The sequence below is a fragment of the Oncorhynchus keta genome, chromosome 36 (genome assembly GCF_023373465.1).
Source record: "Oncorhynchus keta strain PuntledgeMale-10-30-2019 chromosome 36, Oket_V2, whole genome shotgun sequence".
Classification (NCBI taxonomy): domain Eukaryota; kingdom Metazoa; phylum Chordata; class Actinopteri; order Salmoniformes; family Salmonidae; genus Oncorhynchus; species Oncorhynchus keta.
In genome coordinates this window covers 21,248,632-21,273,140 of record NC_068456.1, presented here as the reverse complement: position 1 = coordinate 21,273,140, position 24,509 = coordinate 21,248,632, and the positions used below count along the sequence as shown (strand labels likewise).

The window sequence follows — 24,509 nt, the reverse complement described above, 5'->3', positions numbered from 1 at the left end:
CAGGATGCACCTGAGCTCAATTTCGAGTCTCATAGCAAAGGGTCTGAATACCTATGTAAATAAGGTATTTCTGTTTTTATATTTTATACATTTGTCTAAACCTGTTTTCACTTTGTCATTTTGCGGTATTGTGTGTAGATTGATTAGGAACATTTTTAATTTAATCAATTTTAAAATAACGCTGTAAACGTAAGAAAATGTGGAAGAAGTCAAGGGGTCTGAATACTTTCTGAATGCACCGTATGTGTAAGGTTATGAATAAAGGGCAACCGATTACTGAGGATAGTAAATAGAGGATTGCGGAAAGTCTCTTTGAACGGGTGAACTAAAAATGGGGGTGGAGTAGCGAGATGATGGGTAGAGTGATGAGTTAATAAAAATGGAGGCAACCAAAACAATAGTAGATACTCTGTGATAATAGTGAAGCCTTCTTATTGCTAAAGCAAAGTTAACTATTTTTGGGGGGGTCATTTTTTTCAATGTTTATGGAACCGGTTCCATAGGTTAAGTCATACACTCATTGTGTACAGGATTTTGCTTCAATGTTCTTGTCTTGGCGTCTATGTTCTGTGTTACTAAAAGTAGGCAACAGAGTCAAGGTTCATTCATAAAATGTGAGGCATTTATTGTATGCATTGCAATTTTGAACTCTAAAAAGAGGTTTATTTTGTGTAAAAGGAACCCGCAGTATTGTGATTACATTGTTATTACCAACTCTAAACATTCTATTCATTCCAAAAACAAAAAGGGCTCATGAAAACAGAAGAGTAAATAAGCCAAGATACTGTGAGAACCTCTTGTATTGATGTACTAAAATAATTACACCCTTACATATGCCTAACACTTAGAATGTTATATCGCAGGGTTCCCCAACTGGCGGCCCGTGGTTGTATTTGGCCCCCAAGTTCCCGGATATTTCTCGGGGGAATAGCCCTAGCCCACACCCTCCGATCCAACAGGTCCCAGACGTGCTCAATGGGATTGAGATCCCGGCTCCTGTCTTGCAGCGAATCACGCACAGAACGGGCAGTATGGCTGGTGGCATTATCATGCTGGAGGTTCATGTCAGGATGAGCCTGCAGGAGGGGTACCACATGAGGGAGGAGGATGTCTTGAGATTGCCTGCAATGACAACAAGCTCAGTCCAATGATGCTGTAACACATCACCCCAGACCATGACGGACCCTCCACCTCCAAATTGATCCCGCCCCAGAGTACAGGCCTCGGTGTAATGCTCATTCCTTCGACGATAAATGTGAATCCGACCATCACCCCTTGTGAGACAAAACCACGACTTGTCAGTGAAGAGCACTTTTTGCCAGCCCTGTCTGGTCCAGCGACGGTGGGTTTGTGCCCATAAGCGACGTTGCCGGTGATGTCTGGTGAGGACAACCAGCCTTACAACCTACAAGCCCTCAGTCCAGCCTCTCTCAGCCTATTACGGACAGTCAGGACTGATGGAGGGATTGTACATTCATGGTGTACCTCGGGCAGTTGTTGTTGCCATCCTGTACCTGTCCTGCGGGTGTGATGTTCAGATGTACCGATCCTGTGCAGGTGTTGTTACACGTTGTCTGCCACTGCAAGGAAGATCAGCTGTCCGTCCTGCCTCCCTGTAGCGGTGTCTTAGGTGTCTCAGTACGAATATTGCAATTTATTGCCCTGGCCACATCTGCAGTCCTCATGCCTCCTTGCAGCATGCCTAAGGCAAGTTCACGCAGATGAGCAGGGATCCTGGGCATCTTTCTTTTGGTGTTTTTCAGAGTCAGTAGAAAAGACTCTTTAGTGTCCTAAATTTTCATAACTGTGACCTTAATTGCCTAACATCTGTAAGCTGCTAGTGTCTTATTGACCGTTCCACAGGTGCATGTCCATGTTTATGGTTCATTAAACAAGCATGGGAAACAGTGTTTAAACTCTTTACAAATGAAGATCTGTGAAGTTATTTGGATTTTTACGAATTATCTTTGAAAGGCAGGGTCCTGAAAAAGGGACGTTTCTTTTTTTGCTGAGTTTATATGGCCTTGGCCTACAGCACTTCGTGAATACAATGGTCGTATAAAATAAAGTCGTGTTTCAAGCGTGGTCACAACGTCCTCTGGCGGTTCCACCGAGAATTTGAGCACGAGAGAGAGCAAACGTGGGCAATTTTCAGACGATTAATTGGTATCACACACTCAAATACATAACTCCATTTTCCCTCTATAAAATAAAAATACAATCCAGCCTAAATATGGCCACTATTCAACCAAAGGGTTATTGTCTTTGGTTCAACTATTGAAAAAGATAGGCTAGCTATATCAATAGGCTATCACAGAAAAATTAATGCAAGTTTAATCCACAGAGTATGTAGCCTGTGGTTTATTCCTATATTTAGCCTGTGGTTTATTCCTAATTACGCTTTCTCAAAAGAAGATGTCACTTCGTATCCAAGACATCTGACTTTTGGGTTTAGCGAGTCCGGAAAGACGTGACGTCATGAACACTTCAAAATGGCTACTCGTTGTGGTATTAGTGCTGCTGACTGGTACATAGGGATTGCATTAATCTGTTACAGCACAGGCCCGATTGAAATGTTATTTTGACCAAACGTTCCTCAAAACATTATGCTGTTTTTGTGGGTCTGCCAGATTAAAAACGACAGACTACAAAACATGGTCACGCTCTCAAAGAACAACGAAGACTGGGAGCTCAGACGTCCGAGAGGGCGACGCTGCAGGATTTTATGTCCGAAGCTGTAACTAGCTTCGCGGAGGGTACATGAAATGGAAACAGCAGAACATGGAGATGTGGTAATTGTTTTGCCCGTCGATGTCAACGAAAATGAAGAGGCAGGTAAATCTTACGGTTCACATGCCGACTGTAATATAATAGCAACCTCTCGCCCATTGATCGACAACGGAAGCCGAGTATGCGCGGCGGATGAGGGTCAAACGGGGAAAGGTTATGTTTATATAGCCAGCAATGGGAAGAGTCCAATCGTTGAATGTGTCGTGTTACCATCGCAGAACGTCCGAGTTGGGAATACAATAATGCGGGATTTGGTTGCAGACTGTCTCCCCATTCAGATGCATGAAAGCGGTGTAATTTCAAACCTGTGCAACGACCCACCGCACCCGAACGACCACAGATTTAATGGATTTACTGAGTCATCGGTTCAGCTGATGTTCGGGTCGGAAGCTGGCGGAGGGGGGAACGGGGGGCCCTTTTCCTGCTCAGACACAGCCGCAAGCGCCTACAGACACGAGGAGGGGAACGGAATGTTACTGCAGCTGGCTCGTGTTTCACAGCGGGGAAAACTGGATTATGAGGGGGAGACTCAAGATTCCAACTCTGGTACACTGAACGAAGGGGATTCTAATATGGAGCCAGGGCCACAGCCGCCATCTCTCTCTCCATTGTCATGTAGGCCTATAGACAACCGTCAACAGAATGACACTTTCACAGACTCTGTTGATGTGGACATGAAGATGGCCAATGGGGATATGGATTGTTATTTATCAAATGATGATTGGTCTACAGATGTGGATACTGATTATTGTAGCCAGATGGACACATGCAACCGACTGCTATGCCAAGGACTTGACTGCTCTGTCATGGAAGTAAATGGTGGCCTGCATACTGTAAACACTGAAGCTACATGTGATTTGGATGCTGTTTCCTCAGAAAGAACCACAAATGTTCCATTTGATGTCGTCGTGGTGCATGCTTCTAATCTGCAGCTCCAAAACATCCAGTCATCACCTGCATTATGTGAGAGAAACAGCGCGGGGTTGAGGCATGGCAGCCCAGTGGGAGCTCCCCCGGCAGCTGCCAAGCCCCCCGATGCAGCGAGTAGTGTTCCGGACTCTGAGGGTGTCCCTTCAGAATCGAGTGCCAAACGCCCATCTCCCTCTCCGTCAACACTTTCTGAAAACACCAACAGTCCAAACACAGAACCCAGCATGAGAGAGGATTTGAGTGAGTGCAGTCTCCCAGCTAGGCCTCTCGGCCTCAGGACTAACCCAAACATCACAGTCTCTCTCAGCTGTGATGCCACCCCTCTCAGCCCGGAGGATGGCGACATGTTATTTGGAGATGAGGGGGGTGCGGACTTCTCTAGAAACACTTATGATGTCGGTCGTCGTCAAAGTGCCCCAGAGAAACTTCCCGACGGGTCGACAGTTCTGTCCTCTTCTAAGAAGTTTGGAATCTCAGATTTTTTCACCAGGTAATATGAAAAGCGTAACCATCACTGCACTTGCTCACACACACTCCCTCACCACCACTACAACAAACCCACGCATACACGTGTTGGGAAACATCTTATTTGGGAATGCTATATGTTGAATTACCATAGTGAGCATGTGTTGAGAGTAGTAATGGATATTAGTCAGTTATTGTGGTAATAAAGGATATGGTAGACTAAGCAATAGTTAAGCGAGGCCCATCTCCTTAGGGGTTAGACTTCTGATGGCATCCACAGTGCCATTTATAGTTAATGAGACTGATGGGCTACCCTACAAGCAGCCAACTACCCTATTCCAGCAGCTCATTACTGTAGCTGGTTATCCATAATGACCATGTTTTGTAGTGACTCTGCCCATACTGTAGGGTTGTAAAATTCTGGTAACTTTCCCCCAAATAACCGGTTTTCCAGAAATCCTGGTATGAGAATTGAGGTGATGAGCAGGAAATCCTGTATTTCTGGAAAAATGATTTTTTGAAAGTTAATGGAATTTTGCAATCCTAGGCCCATGCATAATTACTGAGAGCATCTATTCAAGCACCGGCAGGCCTGGTCAATGTCATTGTTTATCTGGTGCGTCTTCATATTCATTACAGTGCAAGGCAAGCAGACTGGAGAAAGCGATCACAACTCCTCATGATCATCATCCTGCTAATGTGGGTTTGGCAGGAGGGTGGATGTGTAGCTTGTGAATGAAATTAGCCCATGTCGTCCAACTTCTACAGATGAACAGGTGGATGAAGCACAAAGGCATCTGGGTCATTGCTTTGTGCCATTAAAGCAAAAATGCTTGAACAGCAAAGAGACTTTAAACTCAGGAAGCATTTTAGTATCAGCTAGGATAAATGTAATCTGAAGCCTGACAGCTGGATAAGACATCCTGTACAACACAACATCTACCTGTAACACTATTCCCTCCCTGCATTGACTTCATGAGATTTGCAGGCCTCCAGTTTCTCCTGCAGCCCAGGGTAATGTTTGAGAGAATTGTGGTGTTCTACCTCTTTATTGCCTGGATTTCATACTACAACAAGCAATGAGACTGCAGAGAAAATGTTTTCTATCTGTCTCGATCTCTCTACTACCCTCCCGCCTACCCCACTCTCACCCCTATAAAAGTACTGTACTATTGGAGCTGAATCAATTCAATTTCAGAGTATTGATTTTGAGTTGCTTGCAATGCTGTGGAGACTCTTATTCTAGAAAGTCATCACTGCTAGGCCTAGCTATATAGGATAGGCCTTTGTAGCAGTTCTCCATTAAAGCTTATTATACACACGGCATAGTCCTCCTCAACTAAAATCTCCAAAGCAGTTTCTTCGTCCTGTATGCAAACCAGACCGTAACGAACTGAACCCCCTCCTTAACTTGTGAGAATGTTGTCTAATGACAGAGAGCTCCTTGTGACAGGTGCTGTGAGGAGTGTTGTGGCTGATCTCTGTGCTACTCAGCCCCACAGCCCCTAGATCTTTTATCCATGGCCCGGAGACATGGAACCTGTCATTTGGTGAGGCGCAAAGACAGGGTACCTAGCTACAGTACTAGGTAAAGTTAGACCTCCGTTAGGCTACAGGCTGCGTAAGAAGCATCGCCACAGCACGTCGTTCAATTATCCTATGTTAACTGCAATCGATACTGAGCTCAAAGGTTCTTGTGAGCACTGCACACACTCATAACTTGTGGTGTTGCTGGTACTGTGTGTCGTGCACTTCTTGACAGTCAAGGTTGCCATTTAGTCATTATGAGGAGGCATAGGCTAACACCTAGTACTACGCTGAGCTAGCAACGAGCATTCAGCGGTTGTCAACGTCCTCATCCAACCAGAATCCATGTTTGCAGAGGGAATTAACTTGTTTGTACCACACTGCTGATCACTTTGAAATGAATAACAAGTGATCTACGGCTCACTCTGTCCCACTGCCTGTGTGCACAACATTAGAGGAAATACTGGTTTGTGGTGCTGGATTCTTATGTTTGATTCCACTGAGGTGATTATGATGGCATGGTTGGGATGATGTTGATGATCATAATCTTCAGGTGTTTGAGGATGCTAGATGATGGACAGTGTCCTGGATCACTTTTGTATAAGAGTTATCACTGATGTACTGTATTCAACAATCCGTAGCAACACAAGACCTTGGGGAGGGTGCCTTTCTGAATTCCTTCACAACGAGGGAAGAACGAACATGGCTGTCCTGGCCCCCACTGTACAACACACTCACTCCACCCAGCAGACAGCCAGAAATTCTCTCATATCACTGCAGCTTCGCTGATGGCCCAACCCGACTCTTCACACACTTACGGTACACAGGGCAGGATAAAAGCCTGGGAACCTCAGGGGACTGTGTGTTTGTGCGAGCATGTGTGTACATGTTATCTTTTCATTGCTCAACACCCTTCTTTCCATCCTCTACTTCCCTGAGATTTGTACCACTCTCTTTCACCATGTACATTTTCCTTCCAGATATATGTCTGTCTCTTCTTTTAAATATTTGTCACTCTCTCCTCCAGAAACCTGTTTTCTAGGAAGCCCAAAGAGCCAAAGCCACCTTCTCAGAATGCTCCTGGATGGAGGTTGTTTGGAAAGGTCCCCCTGAGGGAGAACACTACTAAAGATCCTAAAGACTCCTTCACCATCCAGCAGGTTAGTATCACTCTATATCGGACTCAACCACAACCCGTCGGACTCAACCACAACCTGTTTGAGTTCTACCCATAAAAATGAATGAAGATCAACATATATTTGTGTTTGTCTGGTGTCATATAAATGATCTGGTATCCAATCTCTGGAACTCTTAACATTGTAGAAACTACCAACTCAAACTAATGGAATGGAAATGTCCATTTAATGTCTCTGTTGTGATGCTGCTGCTTCTGGTGGTGGTGTGTATGTCTGCAACAGGTGGGAATTGAGGCAAAGGGACAGGAGTGGGTGTCTGGATGAAAGGGCGGGGGTGTTATTGGTTGAACCACTAGTGGTGGTGGGGGGCGGTGTGTAAGCTGGCTCTGCTCTGCTGTTGCAGTCTGCAGCTGAGGCCCCAGCTGGCTACTCTGCCCCCCCAACCACACTTCTGCATGCTGTGTGGCGGTGTCTCTGACAGCTCACCCTCCCTACTCCTCACTGGTCCTCTTCCTCTGACTGTTATGGAGGATGTGCACCCCAGCACTGCGCTGAGTGGGTTAGCATTCCTACCATGCTCACGTCAGGTGGGACTCTGAGCTGCTCTAAATGAGACTGAGACAGAGACACACTGGGTACTTGTTTACAGAAGCGGTCAACTGAGACTGAAGCTCAATGAATAATGATGAAGACAAGAAGTAGGATGTTACACTGAGACTATTCCCATTCCACAACAAAGTAGTAAACTACAATATACTGACAGAAATGCATCTGGTTTTTGTTTTATCAGGATCATAATCCAGACAGTTGAGCCTGAATCGACACCTAATCACAATCTCTTTAATCAAGGACTATGGGATGCCTTTTTTCTAAATCGCATATTATTCACCATCTTTTTGCATGGAACTATAGAAAATATGTTTCGCCCATCAGACTACCAGATGTACCTCTGCCTACCTGCTTCACATGACAATAGAAGCATTATCCATGACTACACTAACTGTGGGAGAGGGAGAACATCACGCATAGATGAACCAACTCCAGCGGGGTGTGGGTGATGAATGATAACTATGTCTCATCCAGACTAACCTCATAAAAGATCTGTTGTCTTGTGGTTAACCCGGGTCTATGAATGAGGTTTTTTATCACAGTGCAGAAAAGGCCTAGGACAAAGTAGACACTATTAAGCCTACATAATGTCCCTAGCCCTGACAGCCCTGCCTCCCATAGCCATTAGGCTGCCTTCTACAGGAGCAAAGATGGGCCGTAGTTGATGGATGAACACTGGTGTGTTATGTACAATAACTGGTCCATCCACACATAAAAGGAGTCATAGACTGTTCTCTGCTACCGCACGGCATGTGGTACCGATGCACCAAGTCTAAAACCAACAGGACCCTGGACAGCTTCTACCTCCAATCTATAAGACTGCTAAATAGTTAGTCCTGGTAGCTATTGGTTAACTATTTAACTGTCTGAATTGATCCCTTTTGCAATAACTCTTGACTCATCACACACACTGCTGTTACAGTTTATTATCTTACCTGTTGCCTAGTCACTTTTTATTACCTATATGTACATATATACCTCAATTACCTCGTGCCCCTGCACATCGCACTCAGTACTGCTACCTTGTGTTTTTAGCCAAGTTACTCATTCCTCGTGTTATTAATATTTATTTATTATTTGATTTTTTCTCTCTGCATTTTTGGCAAGGGCCCGTAAGTAAGCATTTCACTGTTACTCAACACCTGTTTACGAAGCATGGGACAATTTGATTTGATTGTAAACCACAATGAAGAACAGCCTACATGTGGGTTTTAAACCTCATTGTAAACATGTTTTTGTTTCCTGTGTTTCTATGTAAAGGAGTACCCGGTGAAGGTTGGACCGGCTCCAGGTCCCCAGGTCCAGCTCTCTGCAGCGCGCCGGAAAAACCTGGAGTTTGAGCCGTTGTCTACCACAGCTCTGATACTAGAGGACAGGCCATCGTGAGTGTTTAAAAAAAAAAAAACATTAAAATCCTCTGGTTGGCTACTCCCTCGGTACACATCCCGTGTGTGTGTGATTGATTGTGTATCGTGCAGTGCCCTCATACAGGGGGATGGCCTGTTTTCCTGGAATGCACATTAATCTTATCTAAACACCATGCACATGTAATTCCTGATACTCTGTATGGCCAGTGTGTATGCCCAAACCACACACCTCTCTCTGAAGGCATCCATCTCGTCCCCTCTGTTCAGGAACCTTCCTGCCAAGTCTGTTGAGGAAGCCATGCGTCACAAACAAGAGTATGATGAGATGGTGGCAGGAGCCAAGAGGAGAGGTATGTGCTAACCACGGTTTTAACTGTCTACACACACCCAGAGGGTGACTGTGCCTGTCAGGGAGCTGTCATCAACAACACCCAAAGGGGTGTGTCCTCTCACCGCTCCTCTATATCCTGTACACTGTTGATTGTCGTAGCCAGTAAGAGAACCGATCTTGGAAGTTTGAGGATGACTCTGTAATAGTCCGTCTCCTTCATGCTAATGAAACTGCCCACGGCCTTGTTGTTGATGATTTAGTGCATTGGTGTGCCAGTGCATTCTTGCAACTGAATGTGACAACCAAAGATTTAATATGTGTATTGATTTCAGAACACTAAGGGCCAGGTTGTAGACACTATAGACAACTACAAATATCTTGGCAAAATCATTGATAATACATTGAACTTTGAGTGTAACACTTATGTGTATGAAAGTCCAGCAGTGCATTTTCTGTCTCTGGAAACTGGCAAAGTTCCCGGTCGACAGGACCTTGGTGACTGTTTTATAAGTCATACGTAGTCTGTATTAACATTTTCTATGATTTGCTGGTACGGCAACCTTTGTGTAAAAGCAAAAAATATCTATCTAGAATAGTGAAAGTGGGCAGTAAGATGATGGGGAGTCCAGCAGAGGAGTCTGTCTGATCTGCACAACAGACAAGTGGTGAGGAAGACTGAATCCATCCTGTCTGACTGCCCACCCCCCCTACAGTTGCATAAAACATCAAATCAAATGTACTTAAAGCCCTTTTTACATCTCTGCTTCCGAGTGGCGCAGCGGGCTAAGGTACTGCATCTCAGTCCCTGGTTTGAATCCAGGCTGTATCACATCCGGCCGTGATTGGGAGTCCCATAGGGCGGCGCACAATTGGCCCAGCGTCGTCCGGGATTGTCCGTTATATTAAATAAGAATTTGCTCTTAACTGACTTGCCTAGTTAAGTAAAAAATAATAATAAAAGTGCTTATACAGAAGCACAGCCTAAAACCCCAAACAACAAGCAATGCAGATTTAAGGGTTTACCTTACAGAATCCCTTACCTAAGGGAATTTTTTCAAGGGTGTTGCATAGAGCCGCTCAAACATTTCCTTAGGTAAGGGCATAACTTAAGAGTTTTATGGTACTTTGAGGGAATGTACGGCAGAAAGAGTCACTAGTTACTATGGAGGGGACCTGATTCACTGACTGAAGGTCTCATTGAAGAGATCACATTTATTATGCGATATTGAAAAATAGAGCTTCTGCATTTTAAGAGGGGCGAAACATTACAGAACATAGTAACACGTGTTGTAGCTATGGATTGCGTACCTTCCATTGTTTATCTAAATGGCTAGCTGCTGGACGTTTTCCTTTTGTAACTAGGGCAGATGGAAGCAACATTCACCTCCACAAATGCTGTTTACATTGAAATCCATACTGAATGAAGCCGTTAAGGGACCTCATGGGCACCCTTAACGGTTTCACTTAATTTAAGGGGGAAACTTTAAGGGAAAAGATAAGGGGGCGTTAACTTAAGTTTTATGCAACTGGCCCCAGGTCCTACTCTCTGGCTCCCAGTATAGAGCCCCACTGTTAAGACTAACAGGTACAAGCACTCCTTCGCCCCTATGGCCATTGCCTTTTTAAATACTGGGAAGAGACTGTGATGGGCTAGGGATGAGTATGACGGTGGTAATATGTTGCTGTTTTTTTGTTTTTGTCAGCACGTTGATAATGTTGTTGACCGGATGATCACACAGCCGTCATACCGCTCAGGAAGGAGACTCGTTCTGTCTCCTAGAGATGAACGTACTTTGGTGCGAAAAGTGCAAATAAATCCCAGAACAACAGCAAAGGACCTTGTGAAGATGCTGGAGGAAACAGGTACAAAAGCATCTATATCCACAGTAAAACGAGTCCTATATCGACATAATCTGAAAGGCAGCTCAGCAAGGAAGAAGCCACTGCTCCAAAACCGACATAAAAAAGACAGACTACGGTTTGCAACTGCACATGGGGACGAAGATAATACTTTTTGGAGAAATGTCCTCTGGTCTGATGAAACAGCAATGGAACAATTTGGCCATAATGACCTTGTTATGTTTGGAGGGAAAAGGGGGAGGCTTGCAACCCGAAAAATACCATCCCAACCGTGAAGCACGGGGGTGGCAGCATCATGTTGTGGGGGTGCTTTGCTGCACTTCACAAAATAGATGGCATCATGAGGGAGGAAAATTATGTGGATATATTGAAGCAATATCTCAAGACATCAGTCAGGAAGTTGGTTGCAAATGGGTCTTCCAAATGGACAATGACCCCAACCATACTTCCAAAGTTGCTGCAAAATGGCTTAAGGACAACCAAGTCAAGGTATTGGAGTGGCCATCTCAAAGCCCTGACCTCAATCCTATAGAAAATGTGTGGGCAGAACTGAAAAAGCGTTTGTGAGCAAGGAGGCCTACAAACCTGAATCCGTTACACCAGCTCTGTCAGGAGGAGTGGGATAAAAGGTGTATATACACTTCCGACTTCAACTGTATGTTGAATGTTGTTTTTATGCTCCTTTGCTGCCAAACCAATTGGGACCATGAAGTTGAAAATGTAACATTAACACACACTTAACCCATTCTCTCTCTTCTCTGTCAGAGCTGAAGGAGGCCCAGAAGAAGAAGCGTCAGATGAAGGAGAGGTTTAAACAGGAGGACGGCATCGCCAACGCCATGGTCATCTGGAACAATGACGTCCTGCCCAACTGGGACTGCATGTCAGTATTCCCTACACTGAGGGGATCAGTACCGTTTTAATGCCTTTTATCGTCCAGCACAAACACTTGATACTATATAATATATGCCATTCAGCAGACACTTTTATACAAAGCAACTTATTAATGCGTGCATACATTTTACATATGGGTGGTCCTGGGAATCAAACACACCATTCTGACATTGAAAGTGCCATGCTCTACTAACTGAGCTACAGCAGACATCTTGATTTGTCACAAATGATCCTCCTGAACATTATTTTCATTTGAAACAAATGACTACCAGAAGCTGAAATAGGTTGTGTTGTCAAATGTACATAGATCAGTGGAGGCTGCTGAGGGGAGGACAGCTCATAGTAATGGAACAGAATAAATTGAATGGTATCAAACACGTGGTTTTCATGTGTTTGAAAACATTCCATGCTCTCCATTCCAGCCATTATTCTGAGCCGTTGTCTCGGCAGCCTCCACTGACATATATAGACTATTCTGATACTCTACCATAGTTTTAACAAGGTTAAAGTTCCTCTGGAATGATAGACGTGTCCCCTGGCAGGCGTAACACGCGTCGGGTCAGAGAGCTCTGGTGGCAGGGCCTTCCTCCCAGCGTCCGAGGACGAGTCTGGAGCCTGGCCATCGGCAACGAGCTCAACATCACCCCCGGTAAAAACACAACACTCTATTTAATGCTGTCTATACACCCTCTCCGTTCTCACAGCCTGTTTGCTAATATTCACTGTTACAGCAGCTTTTAATGTATACAATCTAAGCAGTTGCCTACTATAACAATGACGGCCATCCTACCGCCCACATAGTCTGTTGAACGACCAGTAGCAGTATATAATCTGGATAAACTATAATTAACCACAGTATTGTTGATTGTGTCTGCTACTGTAGAGTTGTTTGAGATATTTCTGTCTCGGGCTAAGGAGAGGTGGAAGAGCTTCAGTGAGACCAGCTCTGAAAATGAGACCGAAGGTAGGTACCATGGCAACACAAAGACCCAGAGCAACAATAAGCCCCATCATTATTTAAAACAAGTTAGAAACACATTTTGTGCTTTGTTTATTGATCATTATAAAAAAAGCTAATTGTATTTTTTACATGATTTTCTTTCCCTCCAAAACAGACTCATTGCAGGCCGATAGAGAGTCAAGTCTGGACCTGATAAAGCTGGACATCTCCAGGACCTTCCCCTCTCTCTTTATTTTTCAGAAGGTACAGTCAAATGTTTAGACACCTACTCATTCAGAGGTTTTTATTTTTTTGTATTATTTTCTACTTTGTAGAATGATAGTGAAGACATTAAAACTATGAAATAACACTTGGAATCATGTAGTAACCAAAGAAGTGTTAAACAAATCAAAAATATATTTTATATTTGAGATTCTTCATAGTAGCCACCTTTTGCCTTGACAGCTTTCCACTCTCTTGGCATTCTGTCAACCAGCTTCACCTGTAATGCTTTTCCGACAGTCTTGAAGGAGTTCCCACATATGCTGAGCACTTGTTGGCTGTTTTGCCTTCACTCTGTGGTCTAACTCATCCCAAACCATCTCAATTTGGTTGAGGTCGAGTGATTGTGGAGGACAGGTCATCTGATGCAGCACTCCATGACTCTCCTCCTTGGTCAAATAGCCCTTACACAGCCTGGAGGTGTGTTGGATCATTGTCCTGTTGAAAAACAAATAATAGTCCCACTAAGCGCAAACCGGGTGGGATGGCGTATATCGCTGCATAATGCTGTGGCAGCCATGCTGGTTAAGTGTGCCTTGATTTCTAAATAAATCAGACAGTGTCACCAGCAAAGCACCATCACATCACCACCCCCATGCTTCATGGTGGTAACCATACATGTGGAGATCTCACATTTGGACTGATCAGTCCAAAGGACACCGGTCTAATGTCCATTGCTTGCATTTCTTGGCCCAAGCAAGTCTTCTTTTTATTGGTGTCCTTTAGTAGTGGCTTCTTTGCAGCAATTTGACCATGAAGGCCTGATTCATGCAGTTTCCTCTGAACAGTTGATGTTGAGATGTCTGTTACTTGAACTCTGTGATGCATTTATTTGGGCTGTCATTTCTGAGGCTGGTAACTCTAATGAACTTATCCTCTGCAGCAGAGCTAACTCTGGGTCTTCCTTTCCTGTGGCGGTCCTCAATGCCAGTTTCATCATAGCGCATGATGGTTTTTGCGACTGCACTTGAAGAAACTTTAAACGTTCTTGAAATGTTCCGTATTGACTGACCTTCATGTATTAAAGTAATGATGGACTGTTGTTTCTCTTTGCTTATTTGAGCTGTTCTTGGCATAATATGGACTTAGTCCTATTTGGTAAAAGACCAAGTTCCGTATACCACCCCTACCTTGTCACAACACAACTGATTGACTCCAATTCATTAAGAAGGAAAGATGTTCTGCAAATGAACTTTTTACAAGGCACCTACCTGTTAATTGAAATGCATTCCAGCTGCCTACCTCTTGAAGCTGGTTGAGAGAATGCCAAGAGTGTGCAGAGTTGCGGCTACTTTGAAGAATCTAGAATATATTTTTAACACTTTTTTTGGTTACTACATGATTCCATGTGTTTAATTTCATAGTTTTGATGTCTTCACTATTATTCTACAATGTTGAAAACAGTCAAATAAAGAAAAGCCCTGGAATGAGTTGGTGTGACCAAACTTTTGACTGGTACTGTAGGTCTCTCCTCTCATCACCAATACAGTACCTGATCTCAGAGGCTTGATATCTGTGGTCACTATAAAACAGAGCCCTCATACTGTCCATGGCTGTTTCTATCCCAGTGTTGTTGTGGTGTGTGGAAGCTTTTGTTCTTCAATGTATTCTTCTCATTGTATTGCTGGATCTGCTGGTGTTGACATTGAATGTGCCACTGTTGTTGGGTTTATTTGAACATCTTGGTACATATGCAAAAGCAATATAAACCTCAAGTAAAAAGACAAGACATTAATTTGACTAATACTCTCCCTATAGGGTGGGCCCTATCATGACCTCTTGCACAGTGTTCTGGGGGCGTACACGTGTTATAGACCAGACGTGGGCTATGTAAGTAGCAAACACTTCATTTATCCTAGATAATTATGTTTTCTCTCAATCCACGTTGACTAAATGTTTGTCCCGTGAACTGATTTCTCCCTACGTCTGCAATTTAAATTGGATTCTGTTCTTAATGGAACTGTTTATTTTGGTGAAAAATGATTTGAACTAAGACGTGCGTTCCTTGCGTTTTCCAGGTCCAGGGGATGTCCTTCATCGCTGCAGTGCTAATCCTGAATCTGGAGGAAGCTGACGCCTTCATAGCCTTCGCCAACCTGCTCAACAAGCCCTGCCAGATGGCCTTCTTCAGAGTGGACCACGACCTGGTACTGACACACACCTTTTGTCCTGAGAGAATTAAGCAATAAGGCCTGAGGAAGTGTGGTATATGGCCAATATGTTCTTACGCTCAAAGCAAGATGGAGTGCCTGGACAGTCCTTAGTTGTGGTATATTGGCCATATATCACAAACCCCTGAGATGCCTTATTGCTATTATAAACTGGTTACCAATGTAATTAGAACAGTACAAATAAATGTTTTGTCATACCCATGGTATACGGTCTGATATAACACGGCTGTCAGCCAATCAGCATTCAGTGCTCGAAACACCCAGTTTATAATGCTGAATGAATAAATGTTATTTCCATGGTGTAAACCTTTTTTCCTCTTGTTTTCAGATGTTGAAATACTTCGCTGCTTTCGAGGTGTTCTTTGAAGAGAACCTCCCACGGCTGTTCATTCACTTTCAGATCAACAACCTCACCCCTGACCTTTATCTCATAGACTGGTGAGTGCAGGACAACATGACACTTCAGTGCTTGCCCTCTTTGAACTAAAGTAAAATGGTTCAAGACTTTGTCCATTTCTATTCATTGTCAGTTCATAAAGTGACCTTTGCATGTGCTTCGCTTCACCTCGCCGATGAACCGTTGTTGACCTCTGTGTGTCTCGGTCCATTCCTGCAGGATCTTCACCCTGTACAGTAAGTCGTTGCCATTGGATGTGGCGTGTCGCGTGTGGGATGTGTTCTGTCGGGACGGGGAGGAGTGTCTCTTCCGGACAGGCCTGGGCATCCTGCGCCTCTACCAGGAGGTCCTACTGCAGATGGACTTCATCCATATGGCCCAGTTCCTTACCCGCCTGCCTGATGACATGGCCGCTGAAAACCTGTTCAGCTGCATCACTGCCACACAGATGCTCAGCAGCAACCGCAAGTGGGGCCAGGTCAGTTAGACCCACTGTCTGATTCTATAGTCTGACCTGTGGAGCAGAAGTAAACTGGAATTCCAATTAAATATTTGAAAAGTGGGCATCTATTTAATGACTTATGAAGTGGGGCCTGTTGTGGATGGGTTTTATCAGTGCTAAGATGGGGTGGTGTCAGTGCTCTCCAAAGGCTTCCTTTCCCCTTCATCTTCCCTTCATGACAACGGATAGAGAGCAATACTAATGGCGTCTTTTTGTAGGCACTAACGGAGGCAAACTCCTCAATGACTTGTCGGCCAAAGTCTATTGGGAAATTAATGGGTTTCTGGGATAAACGGCGAAAATAATGTCTGATGAACACAGGTTTAGGAGGTCTTTACGTTTTGGTTCTAGAGATAATCTTCATCAGCTAACGTCACGTTTTGTGAATTTCTATGTGTGGATGTAATGAAAACAAGCACATAAAGGTGTCATGATTCATAAAGGTCATGTTAACTGACTGATATTATCTCAGAACAAAACATATAAGATCTCCTAAGCTTGTGTTGACTTCAAACCTTTTTTTCGGCTTTATCCCAAACCCCCATTCTATCCCCATTTAATTTCCCCCAGCGGGATAGCTGAACAAACCAGGGGTAACTCATTTCTAATTTTTAGGTCTACAAGCTGGCGCGCTCTATACGGGAGAGGACTCCTGGGTAGTTCTTTTTTACTGTGTTGCTTAATCTCTTATAGTCTTTAAATATTAGTGGTTAAGGAAGAAAACCGATGAGGAGAGGGGAGCTTGTATGTTTTTTGCTTTGTTTTTGTATCAACAGTACCTTCTGTTGGATATGTAGAACTACTCTATGTATTTAATTTGACATGTACATATTTCCATTAGGTCTTCTCTGCATTGATGAAGGATGGCAGTAAGGAAATAGCCAACCACAGTCCGGCTCCAAGAAGCTAACGGTTTAGACACACGAACCCCACTACCCAATGTGTTTCTGAATCTGTGACACATGCACTTGGATTTCTTCTGGGGACTGTTGCTAAGGCAACAGGAATGCTTTGCTTGGTTATGAAATGGACACCAAATGGATGTAATACTGGGAGGTGGCAACACATCCCTACATATCTACACACACACACACACACACACACACAAAAAATGCCATCAGAAATGTGACTGAAATGAATGTTGGTGCATCAGAGAACCATTAGCAACTATGAATGATGAAATCTGGTAGAAAATACTTTAGGCCGGGAGAGTTCTGTCCATGTTATTACGCATACGGCAAGTGGCTATAAGGAGTTCCCAAAACTCCTATCAACACTCCATTGGTTTGCGTACACTACACACATTAAGTATATGTCCATTTTCATCCCTACACATCTCTCTACATGCACACACACACACATAATAACAGCATTATAAACATGCCTTAGGTGGACCATGAAACCACTGACTCACCCATATGGTCTGGTCAGAAATATGTTATACTTTCAGATTGTAAAGCTGTTAAATGTACTTGTCTCTTTTTGTTTTTAGGTTATACCAAATTTCTCCACGACTAAGTGTTTGTAAATATGAACTTAAACATATGTACCTATATTTGTATGTATTAATGTATGGTATACACATACAGTATTTTCCTCGTGTTCACTAATTCAACAGGACCCGTGGCAAACAGTGATTCTGGAATAGGAAATACCAGCGGTAAATCAAGGAGCGACTTGGTGAAATATTTAGAAAAACTATTGAATCTGAGTGCTCTTAAGTTAGTTTAAAGGTCCAATGCAGCCATTTTGATCTCAATATCAAATCCTTTCTGGGTAACAATGAAGTACCTTACTGTGATTGTTTTCAATTAAAATAGTTTAAAAAAACTAATAGCTTCTTAACAAAGAGCAATTTCTCGAGGAAGAATTTTGATAGCAGTCTCTGGGAGTGGTCTGAGTGAGGGGAAAACGGAATAGTAGCTGTTATTGGCAGAGGGGTTTGGAACTCTCTTTCTTATTGGTGTATTAACAAATTTACTGCCTAGTGATGTCACCAGGCAGGCCAAAACTCCATCCCACCAAAACAGGTTGACATTTCAGGTCTTCTTTTCAAACAGCTCCAATACTAAAAGGGCATTATCGTAATTATCACAACCTCGTAGTGTGGAAGCATATATAAAACACAGGCAAATCATGTTTTTTTGCTGCACTGGGCCTTTTAAATAAAGCCCTGAAGAGGGGGGATAATTTTGAAATAAAAGTGCAATATGAATCTCAAGGGCCACATGATGCAGTGTTTTTGGAGAAACATGTTTGAATAACCGCTTTATGTTGAGTTAAATCTACAGTTGGTGATGTCTGATAGTACAGTGCTTTGATTAAATATTTAGAAAGTAGTGGAGAAGGAGATCAACATTCTTGCAAGATGTTTGATTTATTTTAAGATTGACATTTGGTCTGTATGCATACTATTTAAGTTGTAGCATTGCTTCATGTAAAATAATCATTCCGCTTGTTTTTGTCCAATTTACAATTGTACAGTTTTCATATGCCTTACTGGTACTGTATATGTAATGTAAAAAAGATCTCTTTCTTAAATGGCCACTAGTTAAATGTGTAAATAAATATCTGGGCAACAGAATTGCTGTGTGGGGTTTGTTTTTCCTTATTTTTTTCTAAGTAAAACATTTTTGTAAGACACTACACTATCTGATCTAATTTATTAGAAACATTTCTATAAGACACTATCTGATCTAATTTATTAGAAACATTTCCAAAACACAGTTAATTTGCATTTTCTAATCATCATGTGTCTGGTTACTGTTGCCAAGGAAATGGAAGTACAAGGTAAGGCAATTCTATGTAGGGGTTGGATACATCCACCAGGGGGAGTATAACATAAGAGCCTGACAATGTCACTGAACATCCCCTGCATGACAAAAGTAAGAAGACCCCTTGACTTTATCCACATTTTGTTACAGCCTGAATGTTCAATATAAAGTGTTCGCTGGCCTACACACAATACCCCGTAATGTCAAAGTGGAATCATGTTTTCCAAATGAATAAAAAATGAAAAGTTAATGTCTTGAGTCAATAAGTATTCAACCCATTTGTTATGGCAAGCCCAAATTAATTCAGGAGTAAATATTTGCTCAAGTCACAAGTTTCATGGACTCACTCTTGTGTGAAACAATTGTGTTTAGCATGATGTTCTAACGACTACCTCACCTCTGTAGCCCACACATACTGTATGGTCCCTCAGTAGAGCAGTGAATTTCAACCACAGAGACCAAGGTTTTCCATTGCCTAGCAAAGAAGGGGACCTATTGGTAGATGGGTTATTAAAAACACATTGAATATCCCTTTGAGCATGGTGAAGTTATTAATTGGATGGTGGATACACCCAGTCACTACAAAGATACAGACGTTCTTCCAAACTCAGTTGCCGGGGAGGAAGAAAACTGCTCAGGAATTTCACCACGAGGCAAATAGTGACTTTAAAACCGTTCGAATTTAATGGTTGTGATAGGAGAAAAGTGAGGATGGATCAACATTGTAGTAATTGTGGGGTATTGTGTGTAGATGGGTGAGAAATAAAATACATTTAATCAATTTTGAATTGATGCTGTAACACAGCAAAATGTATAATAACTCAAGGGGTATGAATACTTTCTGAAAATACTGTACTGTATGTTATCATGTATGTTTTTGGTCGAGTAAATGTAATTGGCAAAGGTGTAGACTACTCTGAAAATAAAGTGATACCACGTACAATGTAATGTTTGCCACATGCAGGATGCCTTTCTTGCCTCTTTCTACTTCTTACAATAACAGTCATATGCTCACTTGGAGCTGTTAGGGGATATGTCTCCAGTGAGGGTTCCAGTGATATGGGGTAGACTGGGTAGGGTAGGGGGGCAAGGCCACAGCCCCCTTCCCTTCCCTGGGGAGAGCCTGGAGATGAGTGATCCACCCAACCCCTGGGGACAGGAAGGAGAATGTTGACCGTTAATTAGTCTCCCTCTTGCCTCCTCTCTCTTTCTCGCTCGCACGCACACACACACACACACACACACACACACACACTGCTGCTCTCCACCTCTTACCTACCAATCTGTTGATATAAATGTGTTTTGGTTTTGTATATGGCGTATGTATGTGTGTGTGTATATATATATATATATATATATATATATATATATGGCGTGTAGATGTCCTTAGTTGGTCTTTCCAGGCAGCCAGGACTCATGTACCTACCATAAGCTATACTGTAAGATGGGTACAGTTGAAGTCGGAAGTTTACATACACCTTAGCCAAATACATTTAAAACTCAGTTTTTCACAATTCCTGACATTTAACCCTAGTAAAACAATCCCCTGTCTTTGGTCAGTTAGGATCACCACTTTATTTTAATGTGAAGTCTCAGAATAACAGTAGAGTGATTTATTTCAGCTTTAATTTATTTTATCACATTCCCAGTGGGTCATAAGTTTACATGCACTCAATTAGCATTTGGTAGCATTACCTTTAAATAGTTTAACTTGGGTAAAATGTTTCGGGTAGCCTTCCACATGCTTCACACAATAAATTGGGTGAATTTTGGCCCATTCCTTCTGACAGAGCTGGTGTAACTGAGTCAGGTTTGTAGGCCTCCTTGCTCGCACATACTTTTTCAGTTCTGCCCACAAATGTTCTATAGGATTGAGGTCAGGCCATTGTTGTCCTTAAGCCATTTTTCTTACAACTTTGGAAGTATGCTTGGGGTCATTGTCCATTTGGAAGACCCATTTGTGACCAAGCTTTAACTTCCTGCCTTGAGATGTTGCTTCAATATATCCACATCAATTTCCTCCTCATGATGCCATCTATTTTGTGAAGTGCATCAGTCCTCCTGCAGCAAAGCACCCCCACAACATGATACTGCCACCCCCGTGCTTCACGGATGGGATGGTGATCTTCGGCTTGCAAGCCTCTCCCTTTTTCCTCCAAACATAACGATGGTCATTATGGCCAAACAGTTCTATTTTTGTTTCATCAGGCAGAGGACATTTCTCCAGAAAGTACGATCTTTGTCCCCATATGCAGTTGCAAACCGTAGTCTGGCTTTTTTAATGTCAGTTTTGGAGCAGTGGCTTCTTCCTTGCTGAGCAGCCTTTCGGGTTATGTCGATATAGGACTTGTTTTACTGTGGATATAGATACATTTGCACCTGTTTCCTCCAGCATCTTCACAAGGTCCTTTGCTGTTGTTCTGGGATTCATTTGCACTTTTCGCACCAAAGTACATTAATCTATGACGGCTGTGTGGTCCATGGTGTTTATATTTGCGTACTATTGTTTGTACAGATGAACGTGGTACCTTCAGGCGTTTGGAAGTTGCTCCCAAGGATGAACCAGACTTGTGGAGGTCTACAATTTTTTCTGCGGTTTTGGCTGATTTCTTTTGATTTTCCTATGATGTCAAGCAAAGAGGCACTGAGTTTGAAGATAGGCCTTGAAATACATCCACAGGTACACCTCCAATTGTCTCAAATGATGTCAATTAGCCTATCAGAAGTTTCTAAATCCATGACATTATTTTCTGGAATTTTCCAAGCTGTTTAAAGGCACAGTCAATTTAATGTATTTAAACTTCTGACCCACTGGAATTATGATACAGTGAATTATAAGTGAAATAATCTGTCGGTAAACAATTGTTAGAATAATGACTTGTGTCATGCACAAAGTAGATGTCCTAACTGACTTGCCAAAACTATAGTTTGTTAACAAGAAACATGTGGAGTGGTTGAAAAACAAGTTTTAATGACTCCCACCTAAAGTGTATGTAAACTTCTGAGTTCAACTGTATATTGGCTGATGCCCCCCATAATGGAATGGCTTTTCCTCCTCCTCAGGCTTCATATAGATGTGTGTGGTCTGACTTGTGCACTGATCATCTTTATTGTTGTATCTCATGGTTGAGAGGTTTTGCCTTTCAGCTTATTACTTTGAAGTTGGACATCAACTCCGAGAGTGAAGGTGATCCCCAGTCAAGGCCTTTGAGTTGACATCAAGGTGTTTGTTAAAGACAGTTGGACCAGACAAATTGACGTCCATGACTGAAAAAGAAAGTCTGTTATTGGAACCACGGAACCACCCATGTGGCTAATGTGGAATAGTATGAGAACCTGATTCTCAATTTTCTGTTGAATCAAAGATCATTGCACTACTGTAATTGGTATTTTATTATGTCACAATTTGGGCTGTAGACATTACATTGATTAGGCTATTACTTAACTGTGTCACTTGTTATGAGAAGGGTTTTGCATGTGTAATTTGTTCAATGATTTCTATTACGTGAATCATTCATGGGTATCACTTTCCTGTTTTATTATGTTTTATGTGACATTTTCCAATACCAACACGCAGTTTAATTGAGAAACTTGATACATACTATACACCAATCCACAGTGTGACGCACAAATGCAGGAATATGTCACTGCCATTAAAGCTGTTGTTGACACCATCGCAAAGCTGGTAGTCAGCGCTGACGTTAATGGTTGAAGAAAATGAGACAGGGTTGCTATGTGTTTGTGTGTTTCAGTTGTCATGGATGGCCCTCTTTACTCTGATGGGAGATCAATAGGTAGATGATTCAGAGATGGTGCATGTCTTTCCTCGGTGCTCGGGAGCATGAGGCTGAATGAGAGTCAGAGGCTTAAGAGGAGGCGTCGGCCGAGCAGCACTCAGACCTGCCGCTTTAAAGGCTTTAATCAGCTTATCCTTCACTCTCTGTCATACCAACCAGACACACACATTCAAGTTTGAACCCCAGAGTTGGTGCAACCATGAATTTTCTATGCATTTTTTTTCAATGCAATTCATTATTAATAGGGGAGTTCTATGTGTGTCCTCTGTTATAGCCCGGTGTCTTTACGTGTCAGACAAACAGCTCACTGCGCCAGCTCTGGGCTTCGACGGACTGACTGGTGTGAATCAGAGAGCAGATGATGAGATGGTTGTTGTAGGGTCCATAGGTCAGAGCAGCCTCCCCTCCCCTCTCCTCTCCACCTTCTCATCCTCGCTTTTTAGGAGTCTTTCCCTAATCTGAATGGTAACCATGTGAGACTTGAGAGCTCAGCATACCTCTCACGCTGAGGGTGGGGGGCACTGTGCCCTGTCTTTCCTCAGACTAACCCTCTTAATCCTCCTGCTTTAATACCCTGAGCCCCTACTAGAGAGGTGCTATTAGATTCCTCCCCATCCACGAGTCCACTTGCCCCCTCGGCCCCCCCTGACCCCCTACTCAAGGATGGAGCTGACCAGCCAAGGCCTCCACAGGATTAGCATTCATATTACCAGGGGAGAGAGAGAGGGGTCCTCCCGAAATCACGCTGACACGCACAGCGGCAGACTACCGACAGAGAACAAGGCGTAGTGGTGGGGCGTTGTCGAGTGGAAGTATCAACGATTTTAGAAAGTAAACAGTTGCAAAATCCATAATTTAGAAATAATTTCCTTCACAAAATTGGTATTCAGATACATATACTTTATTGTGGAATACAGAATGCACCACTGAGCTGCAAAACATGGCAGAGTTTCTGCTTCACTCGCACACATATCATGGGGAAAGGAGTGGGTGAGGTCCAGGCCAGTTCTCTTTAGCTCCCCTTACACTTGCACGGGTAAAATATGTGCACAGAATGGCGCGGAAGTAGTTAGCTCAAAGTTGCAATTAGACAGGCATTATATAAAGGATATTCAGATAACAAGGGGGCAGCTACGGCATCAATTAGGTCACTGTGCGTCTTTGTTGAAGAAATAATGAGATTTTTTTGATAAAACAAAATGTGCTTCCTTATTACGATGACCTAATGAGTTGTCCAGTATGTGGGAAAGTCTGGGGTCGCGCGGTCCCCCCTGCACCTGCGGCTCTGCTCTGCTACAGTGCAGTGGAGGTCCCCACATTTGATGTGAATCAGCCACCCAGTGTTTGTATTCAGCGGGAAATGAATGTTTAATTACCAGAAAAGGCTATCAGCATTTTGCCTCACACAATGAATGGCACATAGAGCTCATTGAGGTTATCAACAAGGGACCCACTGGTCAATTGGGTCATTGATTTGAATTGTTTGACAGACCCGGAGGAGCAAGTAAAGTTCAAAAATCCCAAGTAAAATTGAGAAGTTTGTCACAGAATCTGTTAGAAAGGGCTGTCAGGAGTGATTAAAGTGCATGAAAGGGCCCACCGATCAAACGGCCAAGTCTCCCGCTGCAGATTTAATTTGAATTTGCATCCCTTTGTTCCTGACTCCTCATGAAGCATGATCTGATTACAAGGGTGAACAGTTACAACGGGGAATTGTGTGCTTATTTGTCTAATAAA

The 24,509-nt window shown here is 43.0% G+C and overlaps 1 protein-coding gene across 1 annotated transcript; it reads left to right on the top strand.

Annotated features, from left to right (window-relative positions):
• The first annotated feature begins 2,472 nt into the window (after positions 1-2,472).
• Positions 2,473-18,785, top strand: LOC118369800 (TBC1 domain family member 12-like). The gene is made up of 13 exons (XM_035754505.2): positions 2,473-4,210; positions 6,740-6,872; positions 8,718-8,839; positions 9,092-9,174; positions 11,781-11,898; positions 12,452-12,558; positions 12,793-12,873; positions 13,025-13,113; positions 14,890-14,961; positions 15,150-15,278; positions 15,631-15,740; positions 15,919-16,177; positions 17,043-18,785. The coding sequence occupies exons 1-13, from the start codon at positions 2,766-2,768 to the stop codon at positions 17,109-17,111; spliced, it is 2,817 nt and encodes a 938-aa protein (XP_035610398.1). The 5' UTR covers positions 2,473-2,765; the 3' UTR covers positions 17,112-18,785.
• Positions 18,786-24,509: the final 5,724 nt, after the last annotated feature.

Bases quoted from the DNA above. Each gene is read 5' to 3' on its own strand.
- LOC118369800 (XM_035754505.2), top strand. From the start codon at position 2,766: ATGGAAACAGCAGAACATGGAGATGTGGTAATTGTTTTGCCCGTCGAT. The intron at 6,873-8,717 runs GTTAGTATCACT...TTCTATGTAAAG, and splicing joins ACTCCTTCACCATCCAGCAG to GAGTACCCGGTGAAGGTTGG. The intron at 15,279-15,630 runs GTACTGACACAC...TCTTGTTTTCAG, and splicing joins TCAGAGTGGACCACGACCTG to ATGTTGAAATACTTCGCTGC.